The sequence below is a fragment of the Oncorhynchus mykiss genome, chromosome 13 (assembly GCF_013265735.2).
Source record: "Oncorhynchus mykiss isolate Arlee chromosome 13, USDA_OmykA_1.1, whole genome shotgun sequence".
NCBI classification, from domain to species: domain Eukaryota; kingdom Metazoa; phylum Chordata; class Actinopteri; order Salmoniformes; family Salmonidae; genus Oncorhynchus; species Oncorhynchus mykiss.
Window position 1 is genome coordinate 65,754,964 of NC_048577.1, and position 22,500 is coordinate 65,777,463.

Sequence of the window (22,500 nt, forward strand, 5' to 3'; positions counted from 1 at the left end):
GAGGATATTTTTGCCGAATTCTGCGTGCAGAGTCTCAATTTGGTGTTTGTCCCATTTTGTGAAGTCTTGGTTGGTGAGCGGACCCCAGACCTCACAACCATAAAGGGCAATGGGTTCTATGACTGATTCAAGTATCTTTAGCCAGATCCTAATTGGTATGTTGAATTGTATGTTCCTTTTGATGGCATAGAATGCCCTTCTTGCCTTGTCTCTCAGACCGTTCACAGCTTTGTAGAAGTTACCTGTGGCGCTGATGTTCAGTCCAAGGTATGTATAGTTGTTTGTGTGCTCTAGGGCAACAGTGTCTAGATGGAATTTGTATTTGTGGTCCTGGTGACTGGACCTTTTTTGGAACACCATTATTTTGGTCTTACTGAGATTTACTGTCAAGGCCCAGGTCTGACAGAATCTGTGCAGAAGATCTAGGTGCTGCTGTAGGCCCTCCTTGGTTGGTGACAGAAGCACCAGATCATCAGCAAACAGTAGACATTTGACATCAGATTCTAGTAGGGTGCTGCAGACTGTTCTAGGGCCCGCGCCAATTAGTTGATATATATGTTGAAGAGGGTGGGGCTTAAGCTGCATCCCTGTCTCACCCCACGACCCTGTGTGAAGAAATGTGTGTGTTTTTTGCCAATTTTAACCGCACACTTGTTGTTTGTGTACATGGATTTTATAATGTCGTATGTTTTACCCCCAACACCACTTTCCATCAGTTTGTATAGCAGACCCTCATGCCAGATTGAGTCGAAGGCTTTTTTGAAATCAACAAAGCATGAGAAGACTTTGCCTTTGTTTTGGTTTGTTTGGTTGTCAGTTAGGGTGTGCAGGGTGAATACATGGTCTGTTGTACGGTAATTTGGTAAAAAGCCAATTTGACATTTGCTCAGTACATTGTTTTCATTGAGGAAATGTACGAGTCTGCTGTTAATAATAATGCAGAGGATTTTCCCAAGGTTACTGTTGACACATATTCCACGGTAGTTATTGGGGTCAAATTTGTCTCCACTTTTGTGGATTGGGGTGATCAGTCCTTGGTTCCAAATATTGGGGAAGATGCCAGAGCTAAGGATGATGTTAAAGAGTTTTAGTATAGCCAATTGGAATTTGTTGTCTGTATATTTGATCATTTCATTGAGGATACCATCAACACCACACGCCTTTTTGGGTTGGAGGGTTTTTATTTTGTCCTGTAACTCATTCAAGGTAATTTGGGAATCCAGTGGGTTCTGGTAGTCTTTAATAGTTGATTCTAAGATCTGTATTTGATCCTGTATATGTTTTTGCTCTTTATTCTTTGTTATAGAGCCAAAAAGATTGGAGAAGTGGTTTACCCATACATCTCCATTTTGGATAGATAATTCTTTGTGTTGTTGTTTGTTTAGTGTTTTCCAATTTTCCCAGATGTTGTTAGATTATATTGATTCTTCAATTCCATTGAGCTGATTTCTGACGTGCTGTTCCTTCTTTTTCCGTAGTGTATTTCTGTATCGTTTTAGTGATTCACCACAGTGAAGGCGTAGACTCAGGTTTTCCGGGTCTCTATGTTTTTGGTTGGACAGGTTTCTCAATTTCTTTCTTAGATTTTTGCATTCTTCATCAAACCATTTGTCATTATTGTTAATTTTCTTCGGTTTTCTATTTGAGATTTTTAGATTTGATAGGGAAGCTGAGAGGTCAAATATACTCTCCCTCTCTCTCTCTCTCTCTCTCTCCCCCTCATCCCCTTCTCTCCCTCATACCCCTCTCTCCCTCATCCCCCTCTCTCCCTCATCCCTCTCTCTCTATGTGTGTCAGAGTGGCAGGACAGGATTGATCTGCAGAGCACGTCCTACTTTAATCAATCAGAAAGCTGCTGATAAGGCTGAGCTGAGAGCAGAGCAGAGAGAGAATGTAGGGTGAGAAGAGAGAGAGGTTTAACTAGGCCCTGTTTGTTAATCCTAGGAGAGGACTCAGATGATGACTGTAGAGGGAGTGAGAGAGATAGGAGAGCAGAGGTGGGAGAGGAGAGGAGAGGAGAGGAGAGGAGAGGAGAGGAGAGGAGAGGAGAGGAGAGGAGAGGAGAGGAGAGGAGCTTTCCTCTGTATCTCTCTGGTCCTCATCTTTTACCTGTTTCTCTCTGGTCCTTATCTTTCCTCTGTATCTCTCCTTATCTTTCCTCTGTATCTCTCCTTATCTTTCCTCCGTAACTCTCTGGTCCGTATCTTTCCTCTGTATCTCTCTGGTCCTTATCTTTCCTCTGTATCTCTCTAGTTCTTATCTTTCCTCTGTATCTCTCTGATCCTTATCTTTCCTCTGTATCTCTCTGGTCCTTATCTTTCCTCTGTATCTCTCCTTATCTTTCCTCTGTATCTCTCTGGTCCTTATCTTTCCTCTATATATCTCTGGTCCGTATCTTTCCTCTGTATCTCTCTGGTCCTTATCTTTCCTCTGTATCTCTCTAGTCCTTATCTTTCCTCTGTATCTCTCTGATCCTTATCTTTCCTCTGTATCTCTCTGGTCCTTATCTTTCCTCTGTATCTCTCCTTATCTTTCCTGTGTATCTCTCTGATCCTTATCTTTCCTCTGTATCTCTCTGGTCCTTATCTTTCCCCTGTATCTCTCTAGTCCTTATCTTTCCTCTGTATCTCTCTGATCCTTATCTTTCCTCTGTATCTCTCTGGTCCTTATCTTTCCTCTGTATCTCTCCTTATCTTTCCTCTGTATCTCTCTGATCCTTATCTTTCCTCTGTATCTCTCTGGTCCTTATCTTTCCCCTGTATCTCTCTGGTCCTTATCTTTCCTCTGTATCTCTCTGGTCCTTATCTTTCCTCTGTATCTCTCTGATCCTTATTTTTCCTCTGTATCTCTCTGATCCTTATCTTTCCTCTGTATCTATCTGGTCCTCATCTTCCCTCTGTATCTCTCTGATCCTTATCTTTCCTCTGTAACTCTCCTTATCTTTCCTCTGTATCTCTCTGATCCTTATCTTTCCCCTGTATCTCTCTGATCCTTATCTTTCCTCTGTATCTCTCTGGTCCTTATCTTTCCTCTGTATGTCTCGTTATCTTTCCTCTGTATCTCTCCTTATCTTTCCTCTGTATCTCTCTGATCCGTATATTTCCTCTGTATCTCTCCTTATCTTTCCTCTGTATCTCTCCTTATCTTTCCTCTGTATCTCTCCTTATCTTTCCTCTGTATCTCTCCTTATCTTTCCTCTGTATCTCTCCTTATCTTTCCTCTGTATCTCTCTGGTCCTTATCTTTCCTCTGTATCTCTCTAGTCCTTATCTTTCCTCTGTATCTCTCCTTATCTTTCCTCTGTATCTCTCCTTATCTTTCCTCTGTATCTCTCCTTATCTTTCCTCTGTATCTCTCCTTATCTTTCCTCTGTATCTCTCTGGTCCTTATATTTCCTCTGTATCTCTCTGGTCCTTATCTTTCCTATGTATCTCTCTGGTCCTTACCTTTCCTCTGTATCTCTCTGGTCCTCATCTTTCCTCCGTAACTCTCGTTTAGGAGGCTGTGTTATAGGGGAGAATACATGTTTGCCCCTAATATCAGGGTGTGTGTGTGTGTGTATGTGTGTGTGTGTGTGTGTGTGTATGTGTGTGTGTGTGTGTGTGTGTGTGTGTTTGAGTTCCTGCAGGGTTGAGGTTTACAGGATGTGTGTCTGAGCCTATAGGAGCCCCAGGATAGGATTATGTGTTAGTGTTGGCTGATCTTACTAGTCAACTGCACAACACACACACACACAGACAGACAGACAGCTCTCTCGGCCATGCACAGGCCCCCGTTGTCCTCTGTTCAGCCCTGCTTCTTTAATCTGGCTAAATTACCCTGGTCTGTGTGTCTATGTGTATGTGTATAGGGGGAGGGAGAACAGGAGAGAGAGATACATAGACATAGAAGGACAGAGAGGAGAGAGAATAGCGAGTCACTGTCTTGTGTTCATCTGTCACGCCTGGCAGCTGAATTCTACATCCCTCTTTTCTCGCTCTCTCTCCCTCCTTCCTCTCCCTATCTCCTATCTCTCTCTCTCCCTCCTCTCCCTATCTCTCTCTCCCTCCTCTCCCCCTGCCTAATGTAACAGCGTCAGTGCATCAGTGCAGAAGACAGTACATGTGCCAGTAGTTCATTATAAATAGGGCACATCGTGTTTCTCCTGTTGATCAGCTGTAACTTCATAGTAGAGGGAAGATGGAGGGAGGAAGTGGAGGAACAGGAAGTTGAGGAAGTTGAGGAAGTGGAGGAAGAGGAAGAGAGAAGGAAAGGAAGACAGGAGGAGGAGGAGGAAGACAGGAGGGAGAGGAAGAGAGGAGGAAGTGGAGGACAGGAGGAAGAGGAAGTGGAAGAAGAGGAAGAGAGGAGGAAAGGAAGAAAGGAGGAAGAGGAGGACAGGAGGAAGAGGAAGACAGGAGGAAGTGGTGGAAGAGGAGGAGGAAGAGGAAGTGGAGGAAGAGGAGGACAGGAGGAAGACAGGAGGAAGACAGGAGGAAGAGGAAGACAGGAAGAGGAGGAAGAGGAAGACAGGAGTAAGACAGGAGGAAGAGGAGGAAGAGGAGGAAGTGGAGTAAGAGGAGGACAGGAGGAAGAGGAGGAAGAGGAAGAGGAGTAAGACAGGAGGAAGTGGAGAAAGAGGAGGAAGAGGAGGAAGAGGAAGACAGGAGGAAGTGGAGGAAGAGGAGGAAAGGAAGTCATATTTTCTGCTGGTATTATTTGAGTCTCTGTTTTCTACTCAGAATCAGAATCAGAAAATGTCCTCAAATCCTAAAAACATAGAAAACACCTCTCTGTTGGCACACACACACACACACACACACACACACACACACACACACACACACACACACACACACCCACACACACACACACCCACACACACACACACACACACACACACACACACACACACACACACACACACACACACACACACACACACACACTGTGCAGACCAGTCAAGGTCTTCCACACTGATCTCGACCAAATATTTCTGTATGGACTTCGCTTTGTGCACGGGGGTGTTGAAACAGGAAATGGCCTTTCCCTAAAACTGTTGCCACAAAGTTGGAAGGACAGAATCATCTAGAATGTCATTGTATGTTGTAGAGTTAAGATTTCCCTTCACTGGAACTAAACCATGAAAAACAGCCCCAGACCATTATTCCTCATCCACCAAACTTTACAGTTGGCACTATGCATTGGGGCAGGTAAATCAAATCAAATCAAACACTATGTGCACTATGCATTGGGGCAGGTTCTCCTGGCATCTGCCAAACCCAGATTCGTCAGTCGGGGATTGGCAGATGGTGTGATTCATCCCTCCAGAGAACGCGTTTCCACTGCTCCAGAGTCCAACGGCGACGAGCTCCAGATGACGCTTGGCGTTGCTCATGTTGATCTTAGGCTCTGCTGCTCGGCCATGAAAACCCATCTCATGAAGCTCCCGACGGTGTTGACCATCTTGTGTTGGCGTTGCTTCCAAGATTGGAAATTTGACGAACTGACTTGTTGGAAAGTTGGCTTTCCATAATAAGATAAGATGATGAGGACCAGAGAGATACAGAGGAAAGAGTTGATGAGATGATGAGACGTTGAATGTCACTTTGGTTTTTCAGTACGGGCCATTCTACTGCCAATGTTTGTCTATGGAGATTGCATGACTGTGTGCTTGATTTATTGGCTGAAATAGAATCCACTAATTTGAAGGGGTGTCCACATACTGTGTACATACAGGCAGGCAGACTGACAGGCAGACTGACAGGCAGACTGACAGGCAGACTGACAGGCAGACAGACAGACAAGCAGACAGACAGGCAGACAGACAGGCAGACTGACAGGCAGACAGACAGGGAGACTCATAGGCAGACAGACAGACAGGCAGGCAGACAGACAGGGAGGCAGGCAGGCAGACAGACAGGCAGACTGACAGGCAGACTGACAGGAAGACTGACAGGCAGGCAGACAGGCGGACTAACAGGCAGACTGACAGGCAGACTGACAGGCAGGCAAACAGGCAGACTGACAGGCAGACTGACAGACAGGCAGACTGACAGGCAGACTGACGGGCAGACAGACAGGCAGACTGACGGGCAGACTGACGGGCAGATTGACAGGCAGGCAGACAGGCAGACTGACAGGCAGACTGACAGACAGACTGACAGACAGACAGACAGGCAGACTGACAGGCAGGCAGACTGACTAACAGACAGACAGGCAGACTGACAGGCAGGCAGACCGACTAACAGACAGACAGACTGACAGACTGACAGACAGACAGACATACTAACAGACAGATAGACATACAGACAGACAGACAGACAGACACAAACGTATCACCTCTCCAAGGCCCTGCTGTCTGTCTTCTTCATCCCCCCCCCCCCCCCCCCCCCCCCCAAACACTTCTTATTTCTGATCACAACACCAACGACGCGTGAAAATGACTGTCACCTTTTACTGCTGAGAGAGAGAGAGAACACACACACACACACACACAGGTCACAGGGCAGGTGTCAAAGGAAGAAATATAGATATTTTCAACCCTGCAATGAGTTTCAAGGTTCCCACGTTACCGTGAATGTTACAGTGTTTTAAAATCACAGTTTTTTATTCATCTACTTTTGACGATGTCTTCGGGTAGAACTTTTTAAATGTTCATGTTTTTTCCCCGACAAAATCGTAGAAAATGTTCCGTCTTCACAAGGCTGTATGTAGACACTGGTATTGTAGATAATAAAAAATGAGGGTTTTGAAAAGCGGTGGACTTGCCCTTTAAACACGAATCAAAAGGATTGTTTCTTCTCTTTCTGCCTCTGTGGGATGCCTGCTGTTCTGCTGGGGGCTTCTCTTTCTGCCTCTGTGGGATGCCTGCTGTTCTGCTGGGGGCTTCTCTTTCTGCCTCTGTGGGATGCCTGCTGTTCTGCTGGGGGCTTCTCTTTCTGCCTCTGTGGGATGCCTGCTGTTCTGCTGGGGGCTTCTCTTTCTGCCTCTGTGGGATGCCTGCTGTTCTGCTGGGGGCTTCTCTTTCTGCCTCTGTGGGATGCCTGCTGTTCTGCTGGGGGCTTCTCTTTCTGCCTCTGTGGGATGCCTGCTGTTCTGCTGGGGGCTTCTCTTTCTGCCTCTGTGGGATGCCTGCTGTTCTGCTGGGGGCTTCTCTTTCTGCCTCTGTGGGATGCCTGCTGTTCTGCTGGGGGCTTCTCTTTCTGCCTCTGTGGGATGCCTGCTGTTCTGCTGGGGGCTTCTCTTTCTGCCTCTGTGGGATGCCTGCTGTTCTGCTGGGGGCTTCTCTTTCTGCCTCTGTGGGATGCCTGCTGTTCTGCTGGGGGCTTCTTTTTCTGCCTCTGTGGGATGCCTGCTGTTCTGCTGGGGGCTTCTCTTTCTGCCTCTGTGGGATGCCTGCTGTTCTGCTGGGGGCTTCTCTTTCTGCCTCTGTGGGATGCCTGCTGTTCTGCTGGGGGCTTCTCTTTCTGCCTCTGTGGGATGCCTGCTGTTCTGCTGGGGGCTTCTCTTTCTGCCTCTGTGGGATGCCTGCTGTTCTGCTGGGGGCTTCTCTTTCTGCCTCTGTGGGATGCCTGCTGTTCTGCTGGGGGCTTCTCTTTCTGCCTCTGTGGGATGCCTGCTGTTCTGCTGGGGGCTTCTCTTTCTGCCTCTGTGGGATGCCTGCTGTTCTGCTGGGGGCTTCTCTTTCTGCCTCTGTGGGATGCCTGCTGTTCTGCTGGGGGCTTCTCTTTCTGCCTCTGTGGGATGCCTGCTGTTCTGCTGGGGGCTTCTCTTTCTGCCTCTGTGGGATGCCTGCTGTTCTGCTGGGGGCTTCTCTTTCTGCCTCTGTGGGATGCCTGCTGTTCTGCTGGGGGCTTCTCTTTCTGCCTCTGTGGGATGCCTGCTGTTCTGCTGGGGGCTTCTCTTTCTGCCTCTGTGGGATGCCTGCTGTTCTGCTGGGGGCTTCTCTTTCTGCCTCTGTGGGATGCCTGCTGTTCTGCTGGGGGCTTCTCTTTCTGCCTCTGTGGGATGCCTGCTGTTCTGCTGGGGGCTTCTCTTTCTGCCTCTGTGGGATGCCTGCTGTTCTGCTGGGGGCTTCTCTTTCTGCCTCTGTGGGATGCCTGCTGTTCTGCTGGGGGCTTCTCTTTCTGCCTCTGTGGGATGCCTGCTGTTCTGCTGGGGGCTTCTCTTTCTGCCTCTGTGGGATGCCTGCTGTTCTGCTGGGGGCTTCTCTTTCTGCCTCTGTGGGATGCCTGCTGTTCTGCTGGGGGCTTCTCTTTCTGCCTCTGTGGGATGCCTGCTGTTCTGCTGGGGGCTTCTCTTTCTGCCTCTGTGGGATGCCTGCTGTTCTGCTGGGGGCTTCTCTTTCTGCCTCTGTGGGATGCCTGCTGTTCTGCTGGGGGCTTCTCTTTCTGCCTCTGTGGGATGCCTGCTGTTCTGCTGGGGGCTTCTCTTTCTGCCTCTGTGGGATGCCTGCTGTTCTGCTGGGGGCTTCTCTTTCTGCCTCTGTGGGATGCCTGCTGTTCTGCTGGGGGCTTCTCTTTCTGCCTCTGTGGGATGCCTGCTGTTCTGCTGGGGGCTTCTCTTTCTGCCTCTGTGGGATGCCTGCTGTTCTGCTGGGGGCTTCTCTTTCTGCCTCTGTGGGATGCCTGCTGTTCTGCTGGGGGCTTCTCTTTCTGCCTCTGTGGGATGCCTGCTGTTCTACTGTGGGAATAACTTTCTGCCTCTGTGGGATGCCTGCTGTTCTGCTGGGGGCTTCTCTTTCTGCCTCTGTGGGATGCCTGCTGTTCTGCTGGGGGCTTCTCTTTCTGCCTCTGTGGGATGCCTGCTGTTCTGCTGGGGGCTTCTCTTTCTGCCTCTGTGGGATGCCTGCTGTTCTGCTGGGGGCTTCTCTTTCTGCCTCTGTGGGATGCCTGCTGTTCTGCTGGGGGCTTCTCTTTCTGCCTCTGTGGGATGCCTGCTGTTCTACTGTGGGAATAACAGATTCTGCTCTGTCCCAGGCTCTGTGTTGTAACAAGTGGCTGAGGATATCTCCCAAATGTTCCCTATTCCCTATCAGGTACACTACTTTATACTACAGCCCTATTCCCTATCAGGTACACTACTTTATACTACAGCCCTATTCCCTATATAGTACACTACTTTATATTACAGCCCTATTCCCTATATAGTACACTACTTTATACTACAGCCCTATTCCCTATATAGTGCACTACTTTATACTACAGCCCTATTCCCTATATAGTACACTACTTTATACTACAGCCCTATTCCCTATATGGTACACTACTTTATACTACAGCCCTATTCACTATATAGTACACTACTTTATACTACAGCCCTATATAGTACACTACTTTATACTACAGCCCTATTCACTATATAGTACACTACTTTATACTACAGCCCTATATAGTACACTACTTTATACTACAGCCCTATTCCCTATATAGTGCACTACTTTATACTACAGCCCTATTCCCTATATAGTGCACTACTTTATACTACAGCCCTATTCCCTATATAGTACACTACTTTATACTACAGCCCTATTCCCTATATAGTGCACTACTCTATACTACAGTCCTATTCCCTATATAGTGCACTACTTTATACTACAGCCCTATTCCCTATATAGTACACTACTTTATACTACAGCCCTATTCCCCAATATAGTGCACTACTCTATACTACAGTCCTATTCCCTATATAGTGCACTACTTTATACTACAGCCCTATATAGTACACTACTTTATACTACAGCCCTATATAGTGCACTACTTTATACTACAGTCCTATTCCCTATATAGTGCACTACTTTATACTACAGCCCTATATAGTGCACTACTTTATACTACAGCCCTATTCCCTATGTAGTGCACTACTTTATACTACAGCCCTATTCCCTATATAGTGGACTACAGCCCTATTCCCTATATAGTACACTACTTTATAGTACAGCCCTATTCCCTATATAGTACACTACTTTATACTGCCTTCCAACCAATGGGAACCTCCCCCAGAGAGGAGAGACAGGTTAAAAGTATTATTTGCGATGATGGGGGCAGCAACCTTAAAGAAGAAAGGGTCTAAACCATCTGACCCAGAGGGGTTTTTTGTGGTCTAGTTTCCGGAGCTCCTTTAGCACCTCGGACTCAGTGATTGCCTGCAGGGAGAAACTTTGTAGCAGGGCAGAGGGGAAAAGAGGGAGGAGCATCGGGGATAGTCGCATGAGAAGGGGTTAGGAGATGAGGAAGTGTTTGACGGGCAAGGAGGCATGGCTGAGTCAAATAGGCATCCTGACTTAATGAAGTGGTGATTAAAGAGCTCAGCCATGTGCTTCTTGTCAGTAACAACCACATCATCAACATTAAGGGACATGGGCAGCTGTGAGGAGGAGGGTTAATTCTCCAGGTCTTTAATCGTTTACCAGAACTTCTTGGGGTTAGACCCACAGAGAGAGAACTGCTCCTTAAAGTAACTAACTTGGGCCTCCCGGATAGCCTGAGTGCACTTATTTCTCATTTGCCTGAACGAGAGAACCAGTCGGCCTGAGAGTGCGTGTTTCGAGCCTTTCGACCAAATGCAATTCTTGAGGTGGAGTAACTCTGCAGGGTCACGGTCGAACCAGGGACTGAACCTGTTTTACATTCTAATGTACCCTGGTCTAATTGACCATCTAGTTCTATAACACCTCATCCATGTACCCTGGTCTAATTGACCATCTAGTTGTTAACACCTCATCCATGTACCCTGATCTAATTGACCATCTAGTTCTATAACACCTCATCCATGTACCCTGGTCTAATTGACCGTCTTCTAGTTGTTAATAACACCTCATCCATGTACCCTGATCTAATTGACCATCTTCTAGTTGTGTATCTCTATAACTGTAGCTGTTGTCAGTGGAGTGGGCTCTCCTGTAGCAGACAATAGACTGACATCTGGTTGAAGTGTGGGACGTAGGTTTGACATTGTTCATTCTGAACTGTTTATTCTGGTAGTGGTCCAATAGTCACACTCCCTCTCTCTTCTCTCTCTCTCTCTCTTCCCACTCTCTTCTCTCTCTCTTCCCTCTCTCTTCTCTCTCTCTCTTCTCTCTCTCTCTCTCTCGCTCTTCTCTCTCTCTCTTTCTCTTATCTCTCTCTCTCTCTCTCTCTCTCCTCTCTCTCTCTCTCTCTCTCTCTCTCTCTCTCTCTCTCTCTCTCCTCTCTATCGGGATGATATATAACTCTCTCTTCTCTATCTCTTCTCTCTCCATCAGGACGACAAGTCAACGTTTTTCCAGTTCGGAGCTTCCATCCAGCAGGAGGCGCTGTTGATGTTGAGCATCATGGAGGAGTACGACTGGCACATCTTTTCCATAGTCACCTCCAAGTTCCCCGGATACCAGGAGTTTATCAACGTCCTCAAGAGCACCGTGGACAACAGGTACACGTTAGCATGTAGCATTATATATAATACACATTAGCATGTAGTATTATATATAATACACATTAGCATGTAGTATTATATATAATACACATTAGAATGTAGCATTATATATAATACACATTAGCATGTAGCATTATATATAATACACATTAGCATGTAGCATTATATGTAATACACATTAGCATGTAGCAATATACATACTATACATTAGCATGTAGCAATATATATAATACACATTAGCATGTAGCATTATATATAATATGCATTAGCATGTAGCAATATATATAAAATACATTAGCATTTAGCAATATATGTAATACACATTAGCATGTAGCATTATATTTAATACACATTCGCATGTGGCAATATATATTATATACATTAACAAATACTGTAGGAATATATATTATATACATTAAGAAATACTGTAGGAATATATATTATATACATTAACATATATCATTATATATAATATGCATTAAAATATACTGTAGGAATATATATTATATACATTAAAATATACTGTAGGAATATATATTATATACATTAAAATATACTGTAGGAATATATATTATATACGTTAAAATTTACCGTAGGAATATATATTATATACATTAAAATATACTGTAGGAATATATATTATATACATTAAAATATACTGTAGGAATATATATTATATACATTAAAATATACTGTAGGAATATATATTATATACATTAAAATATACTGTAGGAATATATATTATATACATTAACATATGTCGTTATATATAATACACATTAACATATGTCAATTTATATAATATACATTGACATTTATGTCATTATATATAACATACATTAATGTCAGAATAATAGTAGAGAGAATGATTTATTTCAGCTTTTATTTCTTTCATCACATTCCCAGTGGGTCAGAAGTTTACATACAGTCAATTAGTATTTGGTAGCATTGCCTTTAAATTGTTTAACTTGGGTCAAACATTTCGGGTAGTCTTCCACAAGCTTCCCACAATAAATTGGGTGAATTTTGACCCATTCCTCCTGACAAAGCTGGCGTAACTGAGTCAGATTTGTAGGCCTCCTTGCTCGCACACGCTTTTTCAGTTCTGCCCACACATTTTCTATAGGTTTGAGGTCAGGGCTTTGTGATGTCCACTCCAATACCTTGACTTTGTTGTCCTGAAGCCATTTTGCCACAACTTTGGAAGTATGCTTGGGCTCATTGTGCATTTGGAAGACCTATTTGCGACCAAGCTTTAACTTCCTGACTGATGTCTTGAAATGTTGCTTCAATATATCCACATAATTTTCCGTCCTCATGATGCCATCTATTTTGTGAAGTGCACCAGTCCCTCCTGCAGCAAAGCACCCCCACAACATGATGCTGCCACCCCCGTGCTTCACGGTTGGGATGGTGTTCTTCGGCTTGCAAGCCTCTCCCTTTTTCCTCCAAACATAACAATGGTCATTATGGCCAAACAGTTCTATTTTGTTTCATCAGATCAGAGGACATTTCTCCAAAAAGTACGATCTTTGTACCCATGTGCAGTTGCAAACCATAGTCAGGGTTTTGTAGGCAGTTTTGGAGCAGTGGCTTTTTCCAAAAGTACATTCATCTCTAGGAGACAGAACCTTCCTGAGCGGTATGACAGCAGCGTGGTCCCATGGTGTTTATACTTGCGTACTATAGTTTGTACAGATGAACGTGGTACCTTCAGGTGTTTGAAAATTGCTCCCAAGGATGAACCAGACTTGTGGAAGTCTACAATGTTTTTGTGGTTTTGGCTGATTTCTTTTGATTTTCCAATGATGTCACGCAAAGAGGCAGTTTGAAGGTAGGCTTTGAAATACATCCACCGGTACACCTGCAATTAACTCAAATGATGTCAATTAGCCTATCAGAAGCTTCTAAAGCCATGACATAATATTCTGCAATTTTCCAAGCTGTTTAAAGGCACAGTCAACTTAGTGTATGTAAACTTCTGACCCACTGGAATTGTGATACAGTGAATTATAAGTGAAATAATCTGTCTGTAAACTATTGTTGGAAAAATGACTTGTGTCATGCACAAAGTAGATGTCCTAACCGACCTGCCAAAACTATAGTTTGGTAACAATACATTTGTGAGGTGGTTGAAAAACAAGTTCTAATGACTCCAACCTAAGTGTATTTAAACTTCTGACTTCAACTGTACATTAACAGTATAATATATACATTAACATATAGAATTATATATAATTTACATTAGCATATAGGATTATATATAATATACATTAACATATAGGATTATATATAATATACATTAACATATAGAATTATATATAATTTACATTAACATATAGGATTATATATAATATACATTAACATATAGGATTATATACAGTATAATATATACATTAACATATAGAATTATATATAATTTACATTAACATATAGGATTATATATAATATACATTAACATATAGGATTATATATAATATACATTAACATATAGGATTATATACAGTATAATATATACATTAACATATAGGATTATATATAATATACATTAACATATAGGATTATATATAATATACATTAACATATAGGAAGATATATATAATATACATTAACATATAGGAATATATATAATATACATTAACATATAGGATTATATATAATTTACATTAACATATAGGATAATATATAATATACATTAACATATAGGATTATATATAATATACATTAACATATAGGATTATATATAATATACATTAACATATAGGATTATATACAGTATAATATATACATTAACATATAGAATTATATATAATATACATTAACATATAGGATTATATATAATATACATTAACATATAGGATTATATATAATATACATTAACATATAGGATTATATATAATATACATTAACATATAGGATTATATATAATATACATTAACATATAGGATTATATACAGTATAATATATACATTAACATATAGAATTATATATAATATACATTAACATATAGGATTATATATAATATACATTAACATATAGGATTATATACAGTATAATATATACATTAACATATAGGATTATATACAGTATAATATATACATTAACATATAGAATTATATATAATATACATTAACATATAGGATTATATATAATATACATTTACATATATGATTATATATAATATACATTAACATATAGGATTATATATAATATACATTTACATATATGATTATATATAATATACATTAACATATAGAATTATATATAATATACATTAACATATATGATTATATAATATACATTAACATATAGAATTATATATAATTTACATTAACATGTAGGAGTATATATAATATACATTAACATATAGGAGTATATATAATATACATTAACATATAGGATTATATACAGTATAATATACATTAACATTTAGGATTATATATAATATACATTAACATATAGGAGTATATATAATATACATTAACAGGTGTCAATCATAACGTTAGATGGGGTTTTAACTGATTGTCCCCTCCCTCTCTCCATCTCTCTCCAACTCTCTCCATCTCTCCATCTCTCTCTCATCTCTCCATCTCATCTCTCCATCTCTCTCTCCATCTCTCTCTCCATCTCTCTCTCCATCTATCTCCATCTCTCTCTCCATCTATCTCCATCTCATCTCTCAATCTCATCTCTGCATCTCTCTCCACCTATAGTTTTGTAGGCTGGGACCTGCAGCACATCATAACATTAGATGCTGTGGAGGAAGACAGTAAGAGTCAGATCATGTTGAAGAAGGTCCAATCCCCGGTGGTTCTGTTGTACTGCTCTAAAGACGAGGGAGTCTTTATCCTGGAGGAGGCTCGCTCCCTGGGCCTCACCGGGTTCGGATACATCTGGATCGTCTCCAGCCTGACCTCCGGCACCACCGAGACGGTACCCGAGGAGTTCCCCTCGGGCATGGTGTCCGTCTCCTCTGAGGACTGGGACTACCCTCTGGAGGCGCGGGTGAGGGACGGGCTGGGCATCATCACGTCCGCTGCCTCCGCCATGCTGGAGGAGTACGGCGAAATACCTGAAGCGAGGACTTCCTGTTACGGGACACAGCCGGAGAAGCCTTCCAAGGTTCCTCCTCTCGCTCTGCACAAGTAAGACATGGAGACGGTGTGTGCGTGTGTGTGTGCGTGTGTGTGTGTGTGTGTGTGTGTGTGGGTGTGGGTGTGTGTGTGAATTGCTGTTACCTGCTTTCTCATGGTACTAGTTTGTCTCCTAACTGCCTAGCAACTTGTTCCCGAGACAGGCAACGTGTTCTGTACTGAGACAGAGACAGAGACAGAGAGAGACAGAGACAGAGAGAGAGAGAGAGAGAGACAGAGAGAGAGAGAGAGAGAGAATGGAGGAAGAGGAGAGGACAGAGAGAGAGAGAGAGAGGGAGAGAGGGAGAGAGAGAGAGAATGGAGGAAGAGGAGAGGACAGAGATAGAGAGAGAGCGAGAGAGAATGGAGGAAGAGGAGAGGACAGAGAGAGAGAGGGACCACCTGGTCTAGTGATCTCCAAATCTAAAGGAGGGCTTGATGAGCCATCTCTCCTCTCTCTTTCTGTTCAACTCCTCTTCTCTCATCCTGTCTTCACTCAGCTCACAGCAGGGGGAGTTGATGCAGGTCCTGCCAGGTGTGTGTGTGTGTGTGTGTGTGTGTGTGTGTGTGTGTGTGTGTGTGTGTGTGTGTGCCAGCCCAGGGTCTGCCCACCCATCTGCCTGACGAGGGAGTCGGCGGAGAGGGGAGAGAGAGGGGTGTGAGGACGAGGGAGGATGGAAAGAGCAGGAATAGTAGAACAGAGTCGTGAGAAAAGAGGACAGGAAGTAGACTACAGCTGTGAGGGATAGGCAGAACAGAATCTGGAAGAGAGAGAAGCAGAATATAGTCTGGAAGAGAGAGAAACAGAACAGAACAGAACAGAGGAGAGGAGAGGAGAGGAGAGGAGAGGACAATGAGTTTGAGAAGAGAGAGGAGGAGGAGGAGAGAAGGGGAGAGGAGATTGAGTTTGCGAAAAGAGAGGAGAGGAGAGAAGAGTAGAGGAGACTGAGTTTTAGAAGAGAGAGGAGGAGAGAGAAGAGGAGAGGATATTGAGTTAGAGAAGAGAGAGAAGGAGAGAGAGAAGAGGAGAGGTGATTGAGTTTGAGAAGAGAGGGATGGATCGATGGAGGAGGAAAGAGAAGAGGAGATTGCGTTTGAGAAGAGAGGGATGGAGGAGGAAAGAGAAGAGGATAGGAGAGAGAGAGGAGGAGAGAAGAGAGTTCATGTTGTCCAGTCTAGTCCCATCTCTCTAGGGTTAGATGGTAGTACTATGTGTTGTCCAGTCCCATCTCTCTAGGGTTAGATGGTAGTACTATGTGTTGTCCAGTCCAGTCCCATCTCTCTGGGGTTAGATGGTAGTACTATGTGTTGTCCAGTCCAATCTCTCTAGGGTTAGATGGTAGTACTATGTGTTGTCCAGTCCCATCTCTCTAGGGTTAGATGGTAGTACTATGTGTTGTCCAGTCCAGTCCCATCTCTCTGGGGTTAGATGGTAGGACTATGTGTTGTCCAGTCCAGTCCCATCTCTCTAGGGTTAGATGGTAGTACTATGTGTTGTCTAGTCCCATCTCTCTAGGGTTAGATGGTAGTACTATGTGTTGTCTAGTCCCATCTCTCTAGGGTTAGATGGTAGTACTATGTGTTGTCCAGTCCAGTCCCATCTCTCTAAGGTTAGATGGTAGTACTATGTGTTGTCTAGTCCCATCTCTCTAGGGTTAGATGGTAGTACTATGTGTTGTCTAGTCCAGTCCCATCTCTCTAGGGTTAGATGGTAGTACTATGTGTTGTCCAGTCCAGTCCCATCTCTCTAGGGTTAGATGGTAGTACTATGTGTTGTCTAGTCCCATCTCTCTAGAGTTAGATGGTAGTACTATGTGTTGTCTAGTCCAGTCCCATCTCTCTAGGGTTAGATGGTAGTACTATGTGTTGTCCAGTCCAGTCCCATCTCTCTAGGGTTAGATGGTAGTACTATGTGTTGTCTAGTCCCATCTCTCTAGGGTTAGATGGTAGTACTATGTGTTGTCTAGTCCAGTCCCATCTCTCTAGGGTTAGATGGTAGTACTATGTGTTGTCCAGTCCCATCTCTCTAGGGTTAGATGGTAGTACTATGTGTTGTCCAGTCCCATCTCTCTAGGGTTCGATGGTAGTACTATGTATTGTCCAGTCCCATCTCTCTAGGGTTAGATGGTAGTACTATGTGTTGTCCAGTCCCATCTCTCTAGGGTTAGATGGTAGTACTATGTGTTGTCTAGTCCAGTCCCATCTCTCCAGGGTTAGATGTTAGTACTATGTCTTGTCTAGTCCAGTCCCATCTCTCTAGGGTTAGATGGTAGTACTATGTGTTGTCCAGTCCAGTCCCATCTCTCTGGGGTTAGATGGTAGGACTATGTGTTGTCCAGTCCAGTCCCATCTCTCTAGGGTTAGATGGTAGTACTATGTGTTGTCTAGTCCCATCTCTCTAGGGTTAGATGGTAGTACTATGTGTTGTCTAGTCCCATCTCTCTAGGGTTAGATGGTAGTACTATGTGTTGTCCAGTCCAGTCCCATCTCTCTAAGGTTAGATGGTAGTACTATGTGTTGTCTAGTCCCATCTCTCTAGGGTTAGATGGTAGTACTATGTGTTGTCTAGTCCAGTCCCATCTCTCTAGGGTTAGATGGTAGTACTATGTGTTGTCCAGTCCAGTCCCATCTCTCTAGGGTTAGATGGTAGTACTATGTGTTGTCTAGTCCCATCTCTCTAGAGTTAGATGGTAGTACTATGTGTTGTCTAGTCCAGTCCCATCTCTCTAGGGTTAGATGGTAGTACTATGTGTTGTCCAGTCCAGTCCCATCTCTCTAGGGTTAGATGGTAGTACTATGTGTTGTCTAGTCCCATCTCTCTAGGGTTAGATGGTAGTACTATGTGTTGTCTAGTCCAGTCCCATCTCTCTAGGGTTAGATGGTAGTACTATGTGTTGTCCAGTCCCATCTCTCTAGGGTTAGATGGTAGTACTATGTGTTGTCCAGTCCAGTCCCATCTCTCTAGGGTTCGATGGTAGTACTATGTATTGTCCAGTCCCATCTCTCTAGGGTTAGATGGTAGTACTATGTGTTGTCCAGTCCCATCTCTCTAGGGTTAGATGGTAGTACTATGTGTTGTCTAGTCCAGTCCCATCTCTCCAGGGTTAGATGTTAGTACTATGTCTTGTCTAGTCCAGTCCCATCTCTCTAGGGTTAGATGGTAGTACTATGTGTTGTCCAGTCCAGTCCCATCTCTCTAGGGTTAGATGGTAGTACTATGTGTTGTCTAGTCCCATCTCTCTAGAGTTAGATGGTAGTACTATGTGTTGTCTAGTCCAGTCCCATCTCTCTAGGGTTAGATGGTAGTACTATGTGTTGTCCAGTCCCATCTCTCTAGGGTTAGATGGTAGTACTATGTGTTGTCTAGTCCCATCTCTCTAGGGTTAGATGGTAGTACTATGTGTTGTCCAGTCCAGTCCCATCTCTCTAGGGTTAGATGGTAGTACTATGTGTTGTCTAGTCCCATCTCTCTAGGGTTAGATGGTAGTACTATGTGTTGTCTAGTCCAGTCCCATCTCTCTAGGGTTAGATGGTAGTACTATGTGTTGTCCAGTCCCATCTCTCTAGGGTTAGATGGTACTACTATGTGGTGAAGCTGTACAGTCCCATCTCTCTACTGTACAGCCAGCTGACCTATTTCCCAGCATGCCTATCAGCCCGAGGTGGTTTCACAGATGATGGCGGGACACAGATGGTGCTGTTGCGGGTCAGAGACCTCAGCCAATAGGAGGACAGGTCCAGGACACGGTGTGACCTGATTGGCTGGGTTAGGTCAGAGAATGTAGCCAAGGCAGTTAGATCACATGAGATGTCAGGGGAGAGGAGAAAGACCACTGGCGAGAGGGAGGGAGGGAGGGAGGGAGGGAGGGAGGGAAGGAAGGAAGGAAGGTAGTGAGGGAGGGAGAGAGAGAGAGAGAGAGAGGGAGGGAGGGAGAGGGAGGGAAGAAGAGAGAGGGGGAAGGTAGTGAGGGAGCGAGAGAGCGAGGGAGAGAGAGGGAGAGAGGGAGGGAGAGAGGGGGAAGAAGGGAGAGAAGGAGAGAGAGAGGGGGAAGGAGGGAGAGAGAGTGGGAAGGTAGTGAGGGAGGGAGAGAGGGAGAGAGGGAGAGGGAGAGAGAGAGAGAGAGAGAGAGAGAGAGGAGGGGTGAGGGAGTGGGAAGGTAGTGAGGGAGGGAGAGGGAGTGGGAAGGTAGTGAGGGAGGGAGAGGGAGTGGGAAGGTAGTGAGAGAGAGGGAGTGGGAAAGTAGTGAGGGAGTGAGAGAGAGTGGGAAGGTAGTGAGGGAGGGAGGGGGAGGGAGTGGGAAGGTAGTGAGGGAGGGAGAGAGAATGGGAAGGGTGGGAGGGAGGGGGAGGGAGTGGGAAGGTAGTGAGGGAGGGAGAGAGAATGGGGAAGGAGGGAGAGAGGGGGGGAAGGAGGGAGAGGGGGGGGGGGAGGAGGGAGAGAGAGGGGTGAGGGAGTGGGAAGGTAGTGAGGGAGAGGGAGTGGGAAGGTAGTGAGGGAGGGAGAGGGAGTGGGAAGGTAGTGAGGGAGGGAGAGGGAGTGGAAAGGTAGTGAGGGAGGGAGAGGGAGTGGGAAGGTAGTGAGGGAGGGAGAGGGAGTGGGAAGGTAGTGAGGGAGGGAGGGGGAGGGAGTGGGAAGGTAGTGAGGGAGGGAGAGAGAATGGGAAGGTAGTGAGGGAGAGAGGGGGAGGGAGTGGGAAGGTAGTGAGGTAGGGAGGGAGAGGGAGTTGGAAGGTAGTGAGGGAGCGAAGGAGAGAGAAGCAGCTGCAGCCTGGTCTATAGGGAGTGGAGTTCATGCAGTGTGTGAATGTGTGAATGTGTCTGTTGGACAGGGGAGTCTCAGGATTGTGTAGTAAGAGACCTGCTGTTAACTCACACTAGACTGACTTGTTACTTATCATCCCATCTGATTACATAGTAGCTGTCTTGTCTGCATCGAACTGAGGAGCTAGCTAACTAGGCTAACAGAGCCATAACATTACTACACTTCTCACCTAGCTAACTAGGCTAACATTACTGCACTTCTCACCTAGCTAACTAGGCTAACATTACTGCACTTCTCACCTAGCTAACTAGGCTAAAATTACTGCACTTCTCACCTAGCTAACTAGGCTAACATTACTGCACTTCTCACCTAGCTAACTAGGCTAACATTACTGCACTTCTCACCTAGCTAACTAGGCTAAAATTACTGCACTTCTCACCTAGCTAACTAGGCTAACATTACTGCACTTCTCACCTAGCTAACTAGGCTAACGGAGCCATAACATTACTGAACTTCTCACCTAGCTAACTAGGCTAACATTACTGCACTTCTCACCTAGCTAACTAGGCTAACATTACTGCACTTCTCACTTAGCTAACTAGGCTAACGGAGCCATAGCATTACTGCACTTCTCACCTAGCTAACTAGGCTAACATTATTGCACTGCTCACCTAGCTAACTAGGCTAACATTACTGCACTTCTCACCTAGCTAACTAGGCTAACGGATCCATAACATTACTGCACTTCTCACCTAGCTAACTAGGCTAACATTATTGCACTTCTCACCTAGCTAACTAGGCTAACATTACTGCACTTCTCACCTAGCTAACTAGGCTAACGGAGCCATAACATTACTGCACTTCTCACCTAGCTAACTAGGCTAACATTATTGCACTTCTCACCTAGCTAACTAGGCTAACATTACTGCACTTCTCACCTAGCTAACTAGGCTAACGGAGCCATAACATTACTGCACTTCTCACCTAGCTAACTAGGCTAACATTATTGCACTTCTCACCTAGCTAACTAGGCTAACATTACTGCACTTCTCACCTAGCTAACTAGGCTAACGGAGCCATAACATTACTGCACTTCTCACCTAGCTAACTAGGCTAACATTACTGCACTTCTCACCTAGCTAACTAGGCTAACGGAGCCATAACATTACTGCACTTCTCACCTAGCTAACTAGGCTAACATTACAGCACTTCTCACCTAGCTAACTAGGCTAACAGAGCCAATACATTACTGCACTTCTCACCTAGCTAACTAGGCTAACAGAGCCAATACATTACTGCACTTCTCACCTAGCTAACTAGGCTAACATTACTGCACTTCCCACCTAGCTAACTAGGCTAACAGAGCCAATACATTACTGCACTTCTCACCTAGCTCACCACGCAATGATTTTTTTTATTTACTAGACAAGTCAATTAATTACAAAATCTTATTTAGAATGACGGGCTACTCAGGCAAAACCCAGACGACGCTGTGCCAATTGTGCGCCGCCCTATGGGACTCCCATTCCCAAGCCTGTTGTGATTCAGCCTTGGATTCGAACCGGGGGTCTGTAGTGATGCCTCTAGCTCTGAGATGCAGTGCCTTAGACCGCTGCGCCCCTCGGGATCCCTAACGGAGGCGTAAGGTTACTGCTGTCCTCACCATGCTACAGTTAAATACACATAGCACCTCCATTCAGCCTAAATAACAGCCTTCCTGTTGACTTCTGACTCATTATCAGATTCTAGCCTAAATAACAGCCTTCCTGTTGTCTTCTGACTCAGTATCAGATTCCAGCCTAAATAACAGCCTTCCTGTTGCCTTCTGACTCAGTATCAGATTCCAGCCTAAATAACAGCCTTCCTGTTGACTTCCGACTCATTATCAGATTCTAGCCTAAATAACAGCCTTCCTGTTGTCTTCTGACTCATTATCAGATTCTAGCCTAAATAACAGCCTTCCTGTTGTCTTCTGACTCAGTATCAGATTCCAGCCTAAATAACAGCCTTCCTGTTGTCTTCTGACTCATTATCAGATTCTAGCCTAAATAACAGCCTTCCTGTTGTCTTCTGACTCATTATCAGATTCTAGCCTAAATAACAGCCTTCCTGTTGCCTTCTGACTCAGTATCAGATTCCAGCCTAAATAACAGCCTTCCTGTTGACTTCTGACTCATTATCAGATTCCAGCCTAAATAACAGCCTTCCTGTT

General features: G+C 44.5%; 1 protein-coding gene across 1 annotated transcript in view; it reads left to right on the forward strand.

Annotated features, from left to right (window-relative positions):
• LOC118938358 (glutamate receptor ionotropic, NMDA 2A-like) overlaps positions 1-22,500 on the forward strand; it is a 348,126-nt gene that overhangs the window by 225,056 nt on the left and 100,570 nt on the right. Inside the window, exons 3-4 of the mRNA XM_036941969.1 lie at positions 11,224-11,390; positions 15,107-15,538. Coding sequence (XP_036797864.1) covers positions 11,224-11,390; positions 15,107-15,538 — 599 coding nt within the window. The remainder of the gene's footprint in view (positions 1-11,223; positions 11,391-15,106; positions 15,539-22,500) is intronic.